This window comes from Gekko japonicus, unplaced genomic scaffold (assembly GCF_001447785.1).
Source record: "Gekko japonicus isolate JY-2015 unplaced genomic scaffold, Gekko_japonicus_V1.1 scaffold2520, whole genome shotgun sequence".
In the NCBI taxonomy this organism is placed as follows: Eukaryota; Metazoa; Chordata; class Lepidosauria; order Squamata; family Gekkonidae; genus Gekko; species Gekko japonicus.
Window position 1 is genome coordinate 244,798 of NW_015163679.1, and position 12,504 is coordinate 257,301.

Here is a 12,504-nt window from a genome sequence, read left to right on the forward strand (position 1 = left end):
GAAGCAGCAGCAGCGATTCAGAAATTAAAATCCCTAACTTGTGTCGATACTTCACTATTCTGTCTACTGCCCCAAACTTCATTCCAGTGGTGATAGTTTTGTCATCGTCCATCTTCCTAATAAGCTCTCTTTGGAAGCACATAGAACAAGTGCGATGCAATGGAACTGGCATTGAGGATCTCAGCACCCAAGCTCACTTGAGTGCCATCAAAGTTCTGGCTTTCTTCGCTGTTCTGTACCTCTCCAGTTTTGTTGCAGTCGCTTTGAGATCCGAACTGGCCTGGAAAAGGTATGAGCATAATTGGATATCTATACTTTTAGAAACTGTGGGTGGAATTTATCCCTCTGGACATGCCATTATCCTGATAATAAACAATCCCAAACTGAAACAGGCATGGATGCAGATGCTACATCACTTAAAATGCAGTCTGAGTGAAGCATCATCTTAAAACCTCCCAAAAGGTCTTAGTGAGAGGACATCCTCTTCTGCAAGAAGGGCCCTGATAAAACTCATCAGGCATAATCCCACAGGATGCTCTCCTAATACAAGCCCCATTGAAGTGGTGATGTGAAAGACCTGAGACCCTAGAGAGTTGCTGCCAGGCAGAATAAACTATACCAATCTTGAGGGACCAATGTTTTATTTATGGTAAAGTTCTCTTTCTCTTCTCCCTGCTCTTCATATGTGGTGACATTCCATTTGTTGGAAAAGGCAATGTCTGGTGTACAAAGAAGACGAGAAGAGGACTCTGCAGGGGGGTAGCAAGAAGACAATTAGATAGGATAATGAGGTCAGCACCATCTCTCCTTTTAAGTGCAATTCCTTGTCTGTCTCCAGATTGCTACTCTCAGGACAATGTCCCCCTTCTTCTTGGAAGTGCCACACTCAGTCTTATTTATTTATTTATTTATTTATACTTTCGGCTTGTATCCCGCTTGAACCCCGAGGGGTCTCTGAGCGGCTTACACAATTATTTGTTCCCTAACTAAGGCCACAATCATGAGGGGGGAGGGTGACTTCCTACCAGCACCTGGCAGCGGGGCCTATTCATTGCTGATGTCTGGCTTTCTTCGGCGGCTTCAGATGTTGGCGCTCTCCTTCCGTGTCCCGGGGCAGATCTTCTGATTCCGCGGCTCCTTCTCTCGGCGGGGCTCCTCCCGGTCTTACCCTCTCTCTCAGCTAGAGATGTAGCTAGGAACCTATCTCTGTCTCTCCTCTTTCCTATCAAGTATGTTAATTCCTAAGCAAACCTTTACCTACTCTTTAATCAGGTTGTGCACCTTTGCTGTGTTAATTACTCTGCCAACGCCATTTACATTTATGCAAGCATTAACGTTGTGCTTAAAGTATCCAACTAATTAAAACAACTTTCCTCTCAAAGTCAGGATGTTCTTTAGATAAATCAATCGAGAGGCCTTTCAAATACATTAAAATAATAATGAATATAAACAAATAGAATTTGGCCAATATTAGTTTCAAATCAACAGATCCTACATACACACCCACATCATCCCTTCTGAACGCAGATGCAAAGATTGTATTTAGCCTCTTGGCAGAATACACAAATTTGACCTCGTTCAACAGGCTATAGCTTTGGTAGCACGATCCTTTCTAGCAAGATTTGCATTTCTATGGAGTCAGCACTTGAAAACTGCTCCAGCCACTCCAGATGATATTCTGTACAGAAACAGAAGGTCCTTGTGTTGCACTCTGTGGTGTTGATATCACTGAAAGGACAGCATTGGCAAAAGCGTGAACACCACAGCAGAAGAAACGCTGATTCTTCCGTGCTCAGAAAGATGGCTTACCTACTGTTGGTAACTGGCTTCATACTTCTCGTTATGGAAACCCTCTCTGGAATGATAACAAACGGATTTATCGTCCTCATCATTTGCATGGATTGGTTCAAAAGCAAGAAATTGCCCCCAACTTACTTGATCCTGGGCTGTCTTGGACTGTCCAGACTTCTGTGGCAGGCAATCGTGATTCTGAAGGTAACCATGACTTTCTTTTTTAGGAGCACCTATATACAGAATTACACACGGTTAACATTTATCACCATGTGGCTTTTTGCAAACACTTTGAACCTTTGGTTTGCCGCCTGGCTCAGTGTAATGTACTTTGTGAAGATCGCCATCTTCTCCCACCCCGTTTTCCTCCAAGTGAAGCAAAGATTCTCTGGGCTGCTCCTACGGCTGCTTCTCGGCTCAGTCGCCTTCTCTGCTTTTATGAACATAGCGATTATCACGGCATCAAACTACGGCTTGTCCACTTGCAATCCTTACAAAATTCAACCAAGCAACTTCAGCGATACAGACATTAAAATATCTCACTCGTGTAAGTACTTCATCATTGTAACTACTGCCCCCCATTGCCTTCCTATTATGATATTTTTGTCGTCATCCGTATTGTTAATAACCTCTCTATGGAAGCACACAAGACGTCTGCGATGCAACAGGACCGGTCCCAGGGACCTCAGCACACAAACTCACTTGACTGCCATCAAAGCTCTGGCTTCCTTCGCTATTCTGTACCTGTTCAGTTTTGTAGCGTTCACTTCACAATCACTTCTGATCTGGATAAGCCGCCGGCGCGACTGGACATCCATATTTTTTGAAAATGCGAGTGCTGTGTATCCCACTGGACATGCCATTATCCTGATATTAATTAATCCCAAACTGAAACAGGCATGGGTCCGGATGATGCATCACCTAAAATGCCATTTGAGAGAAGCATAGTTTTAAAAACCTACTAAAAGACTGTAAGGAGAAAAAAAAAAGACTGTAAGGAGAAGATGTTACTTTCTGGGCTGTGGACTGTTCACTGAATGGACAATTCTCCCGGAGACGTTAGATCTCCACCTCATAGTCTGCAGGGAATGTCTGCCTCGGAGAAACAGCACTTTTGAAATGGGAATGGACAGAGGCAGAGAGAAGGGTGAAGAGCTGGGATTAGATCAAGATGGGTAGCCGTGTTAGTCTGTCTGTAGCAGTAGAAAAGAGCAAGAGTCCGGTAGCACCTTAAAGACGAACAAAATCTGTGGTAAGGTATGAGCTTGCGTGAGTCACTGCCGGAAAGAGCTGGAATTAGTCCAACTAAAGTTGGATTATTGTTCGTTTATATGTTTAGTTAGTAATTTTTCATTTAATATTCTCTCCCGTGAGCTCAGAGAGGAGTTCCTTGTTCTGTCCTCCTCCATCTTATCCTCAAAAAGAACCCTGTGAAGTAGGTTAGGCTGCATGACTGGCCCATGGACTTCTTGTGGGCTTCATGGTAAGTGGGGATTTGGCCGGGTGGCTCTCCAGGCCGAGTGCCTGTTTGCCTCCAGTTAGGCTCTGCTTGTGTGTAAATAAACTCAATATTACAAAGATCCAAAGTCTCCAGTCCTCTCTGATCAGAAGGAAGCAGGACTTGGGGGACCCCTGGAACTTCTCGCTGCTTAGGAGAGTGGGGGGCTTGGAATAACTTCTCACCTTCATGTACAGATTAACGTAATACCCACAATTTGTGGGCTGGCGGTGTGGAGGTGACACAACTGATGGGAGCAGAGGTTCAGAGTCTGCCCAGTGGCAGATGGAGAGAGAGAGGGAGTTGGCAGGGAGCAGGAAGGGAGGCCAGAAAAGGGGGAGTGGACACGAGGGGCTCAGGGAGACGGGCCACAGCACCAGAAGTGGTGCCACCCCACCCTCTGCCAGTTAGGAAACTGCTGGGGATGGAGGACATCTGGCACGGGGGGGGGGGAGGGAGGAGACGGGAGGCAGGAATGCAGAGCCCTCTCTCACCTGAGAGGCAGCCCCGGCCAATGGAAAAGGCCTGAGGGTGATGGGCAGAGACCAGTCCCACTGAGGGAGGGTGAGTCAAGTCCACAAGGAGGAGGAGGGGGGTATACACGGAGGCTCTAATGAAGAGGCCAGGGATGAAAAACGCTGGACACCTACGTTGTGGCAGAGGTTGTTCCGGCTGGAAGGAGGAGCCAGGCGAGTAAACACCCCTTCCTCCCATTCTGAGGCCTCTGAGGGTCGCAACCCAATATCAGGAGCCGTGATGGTGGAAGGCGGCCCTCCCCTGGAGAGGGGAGAGGGGGCGTGACAGAACCAAGTGAACTATTCTATACCTTTTCGCTTTTCTTAAAGATAATGTTTCTTCTTTTTTGATAGGTAGCTCAAAGATACAGGTCTTGTTTCCCCTGCCGGGTCTAAGAGCAGACTGCAGGGGAACATCTGCCTAGGTGAAAAAGTGTGTGTGTGGGAGCATTAAATGTCCCCCTCCTAGTGCCAAGACCCCAGTCCAAAGTCTCCACTCCTGCTTGCTGCTATTCAAGCCTGAATTCTAAACTGGGGGCAGTGCCAGCAGAAAGCAGTACGAGGGATTGCTGCGTGTAGATCCTATCCCCACATACCTCCATTCTGTTTGCTTCTGCTTGTGCAGCATGGGTGGGTGGCTTTTCCTGCCCCTGTGTGCGTTACACACTGCTAGGTTGGCAGGAGCTGGGGCCAGAGACAGGAGCTCACTCCATCACGCAGCACCAGGGTCTCGAACTGCCAAGCTACCGACCTTCCAGTCTACAGCTAAGCATCTTAACCACTGAGCCACTGCGGCCCTGGAACAGCCAATTAGCATACACCATAATGAAGATGATTTAACAGATGCAAAGACCAAACAGGAATAATGAGCTAATTTTACATGGTCACCATTTGTTTGGATTGAATTATGGGGGGAACACAGTGAAGCAAATAAATATGTCTAAATAGGAGTGATGTATCCTTCTTAATTCTGATCTCCAAAACTTAGGGAGAAATTGGAATTAGGAGTTTTATTGTTTGATTGATTGATGTTATTGATTTTTATCCCGCCCTTCCGGCCTAGGCTGACTCAGGGTGGCTTACAAGATAAAAGTTCTCATAATACATAAAACACGCTTCGTCACATTAATACAATTCCTGATAAATAATACAATAGTATAAAACAATACTAAAATCAAACAATATTGAAGTGCTAGCAGTTCCAGTGCTTACTTTAGTTCTCTTGATCTGCTTCAGTTGGGGGGGGGGGATAGGGCAGGCAATAGTCACAGGCAGTGTTCCCTTTAAGCTGAGTTAGTGTGAGCGAGCTCACAGTTTTTTAGCCTCTGGCTCACACATTTTTGCCTTAGCTCAGGAAGGAGGGCTCCAGAGCCAACTAATTTATGCAGCAGCCAAATCACTTGCTCACGACTTTAATGCCAGGAGCTCACAAAGGAGAATTTTTGCTCACAAGACTCCACAGCTTAGAGGGGACATTGGTCACAGGGGCCAATGGCTCAGGGCTTCCACCATGGCTGTCAGTTGTTACTAATAGCACTACTGATGGTTGTAGTTGTAATGATGGTGGTGATGGTAGTGGAGCATCCTTATTCAGAACATTCATTGGTTCCACTGTTGTTTTTTGTGGGTATTTTTTTTTTTTGTCTCTGTGTGTGTCTGTATGCCTGGAAGTCATGGTTGACTTCTGGTGTCACCAAGGGGGGCTTGGAGAGGTGATTTATATTACTTACCTCTGCGTCCCAGCCCTGGTATTCCTTGGAGGTCTCCCTTCCAAGTACTATCAAGGGTCGGCCCTGCTTAGCTTCTGAGATCAGTCTTGCCTGGCCTATCCAGGTCAGGGCCAGTGGGTCCACTTTAGAAAGAAAGACGGTGTAGTGGGAAAACCGTGGGAGACCATTGTAAGTCAAGGAGGCAGGTGGTGAGCCACACAGCCCTTCTCCATGTGAATGGCAGTCTCAGGGCAGCAGGGGGTTGATTCCACCCAGATGAAGAGCACCTGATGGTGGGAGTACAATATAGGAGTGGGCAAGGTCTCTGGGTATGGTGGCAGCGAGCTACAAAAAAGGCGTCTTGGCTGCAGCTTGGTGTTTTTTTGGACTGCCTAACATCTGGAGGAGACTTCCCATCCAATACAGGTTATAGAGTGGGTGGGAAAGTATTATTATTATTATTATTATTATTAATAATAATAATAATAATCTTGTGTGCAGAATAAAGCTGCATCCTTTGTTCCATTTGTTTGTAGGAATCAATCCATGGGTAATACAGATGGGTAATTCTGATCTCCAAAATCTAGGGAGAAATTGGAATGAGGAGTATTTCAGAAGCATCCCTATTCAGACCACCTGTCCTCACAAGGCTAGGTGTGCCGAGAATTTCACAACATTCATGCCTGGTTTAACTCCTGTAATTATTTCTGAGAAGAGTTCCTGATCAGATTAACTTGCTGCCCCTGGCCAGGTTTGCCTTGAGCACAGTATCATGCCAAACAACTTTGTGACTGTGCAGTAGCCACTTGGTCATTGCAACCGGTGGCTGCTTTTGCCCAATCTGAGAACTAAATCTCCACGCCTTCTGCAAAGGGGGCAGCATTCCCCAGGGTCATGGTCAGATCATGAAATTGACAGACTGGTTCAAAATCCAGAATCACTCGCCATTCATCCCCTCTTTGCCTAGTCGAATCCAATGCCTGGCATCAACAAATTCCATTTCCTACCCTTTATGCCTGCACAGTTTGTGGCATATATTCAAGAACTAATATCAGGCATAGCAGGATCTATGGGCAGAACACTAAATAGTAAATAATGAATCAGAAAATGTTTTTTTAACCACCCTATATGAAAGAAGTTGAATTAGGGATCCCCTGACCTAGGTTGCATTCACAAGTACTGGGGGGGGGGGGGTTCACCTGCCAAAATGGACTTGCTTTTCAAGGCTCATAAACATTCCAAGAGGGGAGGAGGAGCTCCAGTCTTCCCTCCTGTGCTGTTTTCCTAAGGAAAAACCAGCCACAAAGGGGCCTAATTTTCCCCTTCCTCGGGCTCCACCTGTCATCAGATTATGTGACTAATAACACATGGCACCCGTGAATAGGGCAAAGAGCCCCTCTGAGGCCACGTCTGTCTGGGAAAACAGCACAGGAGGGAAGACTGAAGCCACTTCTGCCCTCTCACGGCACACACGAGCCTGCACGAGGAATAAAAGCTTTGGCAGGTGAACCCCTGGTGGTACATGAGGCTATGAGCCTGGCCTGCAAAACCCCAGCTTGGCTTGTCTGACATGCATCGTTTCACTAGACCCTACAGGGTTAGTTCGAGGGAAGAACTCATAAGTTGTTTCAATGGTTTTGTCTGACCACAGGAGCAGAATACACTAGTTGGGATGTGTCCTGGGTTAAAATCTCATCAACAAGGAGGTGACAATCAAGTCTGTGTTTCATTATCTAGGACTCCAAGTGCATCTGCCACTACTCTGAAACAGGATATATCAAAGCTGTGCTGATGACACTCAGCCAGAGCAACCTGACGCTGAATCCACACAAGACAGAGAGACAGTGCTGGTCAGTAACTCCGATTCTTTCTGAATAACCTTGCAGTGGCAAATGCACAAGAGGGTAAGACTTTGGGGCTGCTCATCATGAGCCCACTTTTGCTGTTTGCTTCCATTGGCTGTGTTTGGATCACAGGTTTCCTCCTTTCTTTTGCCTTTTCCACAATAATCCATGGTTTTGTAGCCTGGCTGGTTTTCTGAAATGCACTCTATGTTGGGCTGCCCTAGAAGATGCCTGGGAAAGGGCTACTGATGCAGAATTCAGTCAAATTAATAACTAGTAATAATAGATGGATTTGGGAAAATATCGGTTTCAAGGAAACAAATCCCCAAAAAAGAGTGCATCGCCATTTGTAAAGACAGATGCACACATCATAATCAGCATCTCCATCAAATGTGCAAATATGAAATATTAGAACAGGATATAGCTATATAGTAACCCAACCCTTTCTGGTAAGATTTGCATCTCGACAGTGTCAATGCCAGAAAAGTGCTCCTGCCTCTCCAGACGTTTTCCAGTGCCTAACTCGAAGGACATAGCTGGGTTGGTATCACTGAAAGAATAGCTTGGAGCAAACTGCGAACATCACAGAAGAAACAGTTTTCCTTTGTGCTCAGAAAGATGGAGGTTTCAGCATTCGTGATTATCAGTTCTATTTTTCTGGTTATTGAAACCCTTGTTGGACTGGTAGCAAATGGATTTATTGTCCTCATGAATTACATTGACTGGTTCAGAAGCAGGAAACTATCCCCAAATGACCAGATCTTGACCTGTCTTGCTTTGTCCAGACTTATGTGGCTGGCCTTCGTGATTCTGAATATGATTGCGGATTTCTATTCTATGGACAAGCATAACTGTCATTATGTATATCTAATGCTTCCCATCTTGTGGATATTTACAAACACTACCTCCACTTTGCTTGCCACCTGTCTCAGTGTTTTCTACTTGACAAAGATTGCCACCTTCTCCCACCCTGTTTTCCTCCAAGTGAAGCTAAGATTTTCGGGACTGGTGCCATGGTTGCTTCCGAGCTCGGTTGTCTTCTCTGCTATTACGGCTATTTTTTTAGTCACGGGCTTAAGCAATGGCTTCTCTATGTGTGATTCCAACAAATCACTTTTGAACATCACTGATTCAGGAATTAAATTGTCTGACTTATATATGTACATAGATATTCTAGCTATTGTCCCAAATTTTATTCCTTTAATGATATTTTTGTCATCGTCCATCTTGTTAATGACCTCTCTGTGGATGCACAGAAGACGTATGCAACGCAATGGAACTGGCATCCAGGATCTCAACACTCAAGTTCATTTGACTGCCATCAAAGCTCTGGCTTCCTTCGCTGTTCTGTACCTGTCTAGTTTTCTAGCAGTCATTGCTCAGGCAGTACTGACGTGGAATGATATGAGCAAAACTTGGCTTTTTATGTTGCTCAGTAACGTAACTGTCTCTTCTCCTTCTGGGCATGCCGTTATCCTGATATTAATTCATCCCAAACTAAAACAGGCATGGATCAGGATGCTGCTTCACTTCAAATGCTGCTCTACTGAAGTGCTTTCTTAAAACCTACCACAAGACCATAGAGACAGGACATTCTCTTGTGCAAGAAGGACCCTGGAAAACCTTCACAGCACAATCCTACAGGAAGCTCTTCATGGGTAGACATGCTGTTCTTCCTCTTTCACAGAAACATGTACAAAGGGTGGATGAACTCTTCCACTAGCTATTTCAGATGCATAAATTCATCTGCATTGAGGATATGTTGGTAAAATCATTCTTTTCTCTGCTTCAGAATTGGCCAGGTTAGAACTGTTGCTTTTGATTTGGATACAATGGCAGAGGGTGACATGTAAGTGATGATACGTATTGAAAAACTTACGTTCATATAAAAATGCATCTATTTCCCACTTTTTTGAAATACTGAGGTTGATGTAATCTACAAGTTTTACTGCTAACATCAAATAAAAACTTATACTTACAGTTTCTTTTATAATGTTCTGATGACCATTCATAGGATCTTATCAATATATCATATTGTCAATTGTACTATACCGCCATATGCTATTGATATTGTAATTGTGTTGCAACGGATGATCATTATAATTGTATTTGAACTGAATGGTTAATACACTGTTTTAAACGTCCTTTTAGCTCCTTCATTTTTTCTATTCAACTAGGCTTACTGTAGAACAGCTCTTTTAGCTATTTGTTTCTAACTCAGTATAAGCTTAATTTTGGCAGGGTCTCTCTACCTCAGTGGCAGAGTGTCTGTTTTGCATGTAGAAGGTTCCTGATTCAATCCTCAACATCTCCAGTTGAAGGAATCAAGTTGTAGATGACAGGAAGTACCTCTGCCTGAGACTCTTATATGGTAACAATTGCTACAGTTTTTTATGTAGGATACTGCAGACAATTCCAGTCACATAAGAGCTGGCAGAGAAGGTACATGGATTAGCTTACCTAGGTGGGTCTGTGGCTATATGGTTGAGCATCTGCTCTGTGTTTCTCTAATTGAATCCCAAATAGTTACAGGGTTTTTTAAAAAAAGAGCTGGCATATAAAATACGGGAAGTAGTCTACCTGGAAAAATAAAAAATGACATCACACTCTCCAACATTTCACAAATGAACACAGTGACACACGTCTCTCTGTGTGTGTATCTGTGAGCAAAACCACTGGGTGTTCAAGTACCTGAGACATGCTCCATATGAAGGCCCCTTTCTGTGTTTTGGCTGATAAGAGCCAAACTAGATGCCATTTAGAGAAGATTTTGCCCATGTAAAAAAATGCCATGAGGGGGAACATGGTCTCCTCATCCCCCAATGCCATGAGCCAAATTCTTCTCTAAAAGGGTATCTGCACCCGTGGGCCAGACCCATGGCAGCTGTAATGTCTAGTTTGGTCCTAGATATGGGCAGTGGGGTGGATTGAAACAAAGTAAAAAAGTAAATTCCATAAATCATGAGCAGTTTAGAAACTAGAAACTTGTAAGTGGTATACTTTATTAAGAAAACAGAAATCCAGGCTAGGGATGCACATGAACTGGGAAAATGGAGGTTTGTTTCGGTACATGGTTCGTGGGGCCACACAAACCATGAACCACAAACCTTCATCGACTTTCCCGTTTACCAAACCAGTTCATCTTTTGAGGTTTGTGATGTGGTAGAGCAGCCCCCCTGTGGGCTGGAGAGGCCAAACTCGTAGCAAGTCTCCAGCTGACTCTCCTCTACCTGTCCTCTATATTTGGTGAGGATTTAGAGGGGCCAAAGCAGGTGCCCCAGGAAAGTGATCTGTGGGAAGCCTGCTGTCAATGGAAGACAAAGTCTGTGTGTGAGTTGGGGGTATATATCATTCTGATCCTATAGAGCAGAATGGGAGCTCTCTTACTGGTGGCCAGCACTGCCTGTTGAGCTTTGGAGGGCCACTATTGGTGTTTCCACGGCTGCAGAATTCCACCTCCACTGCTTTGATGGGGCACAGCGCATGTGCTGCATGTGAGCTGGGGACATATATCAATCTGCTCCCACAGAGCAGAATGGGAGCTATCTTACTGGTGGCCAGTACTGCCTGTCAAGATTTGGAGGGCCACTATTGGTGTTTCCAGGGCGGCAGAAGTCTAGCCACCCATTGTTTGATTATCATTTCCATTCCCTCTCTCCCTCTAACTAATGTGCGGCATGCCTGCAGAAATCCATGCCTGCATTGCTATTGATCGGCGCCAGCATGTCTGCCATGGACGCCACCACCACGAGCTACACAAACATCCAAAAACCACATGGAAGGTTGTGGGATGCTCATTGGGGTTAGATAACATGGACCTTGGTTTGTGAACCATGACCCAGGTGATTTCAGTTGGAAGTTTAGGTTTCTGGGGAGGTTCGTTCCCATCCCTAATCCAGACAGTCTGTAAAAATAAAAAAGGAAATAAACCCAAATGCAAATTGCTTAACTCAGATTTGGTTTAACACCAATGTTGCAAAATCCAGTTCATAAAACTAAGGTTATCTTCACTGTGTGGTCTTTCAGCATGGAGAACAAATCTCTTTAGGGTTAGAAAGGGCTGGATATTGATGAGCTGAGAAGGGTGCTCAACATCCATACCTATGCCAGTTTCAGTTTTGGATCAATTAGTGTCAAGATAATGGCATGTCCAGATGGATAAGTAGCATTTATGTCTTCTACAAGCATGGATGTGCAAGTGTGACTCTTGATCCTAGATGCAAATATTGATTGTAAAGAGACCAGAACAAAACTGGACAGGTACAGAATAGTGAAGGAAGCCAGAGCTTTGATGGTAGTCAGGTCAACTTATGTGTTAAGAACCCTGCCTTCGATCCCATTGCATTGCAGACGTCTTGGGTGCTTCCGCAGAGATGTAATCAACAAGCTGAAAAAATGACAAAAATATCACAAAAGCAATGAGATTTGGGACAGAGAAAGAAAGGTGAGAAGTCAAATGTTTTAATTTCAGAAAAGAGCAGGAGTCCAGTAGACCTTAAAGACTAACAAAATTTGTGGCAGGGTAGGAGCTTTCGTGAGTCACTGCTCACGTCTTCAGTTTTAATTTCAGGATTGTTTTTGCTGAAAAGTAATGTGCAGATGGCCAATGGACAAGCCTTTGTGCCCGCTTGTGACAACCAGGGGGCAGTATTCAAATATAAGTTTGCACTTTTCACCAATCCCCCTCCCCCGGGCATGGGCGAGCTCCTCCTCCCAAAATTCTGGTACTCTGCATCACTGAGTACTGCCACACACAGAAAAGCTCTCATGACAGAATGACAGCCATAATACCCGAAAGGATGACTGAACACAGAAGCAGTCACGGACTAGACCAGAGAATCTTTGCTTCACTTGGAGGAAAAGAGAATGAGAGAAGATGGTGACCTTTGCAAAATCGAAAGCACTGAGCCAGGCAGCAGACCAAAGACTGACAGTATTTGTAAATATTTGCACAACAATAAACATTTTTAACTGTAGATAATTCAATTGATAGGTGCCCAGAAAAAAAGGAAATCAGAATCACTGTTGCTTGCCACTTAGGTCTGGATAAGACAGGTCATAATCAGGTTGTCTGGGGATAGTTTCTTGTTTTTGAACCAGAAGCGTATGACTGATTACTGTGAATAAGGCAGGCATCATCTTTCTGA

At 44.7% G+C, this 12,504-nt stretch overlaps 1 protein-coding gene across 1 annotated transcript in view; it reads left to right on the forward strand.

The window, feature by feature from the left end:
* The window catches only part of LOC107107464 (taste receptor type 2 member 40-like), a 740-nt gene extending 291 nt beyond the window's left edge, over positions 1-449 (forward strand). The window contains exon 2 of the mRNA XM_015407766.1: positions 138-449. Coding sequence (XP_015263252.1) covers positions 138-449 — 312 coding nt within the window. The remainder of the gene's footprint in view (positions 1-137) is intronic.
* Positions 450-12,504: the final 12,055 nt, after the last annotated feature.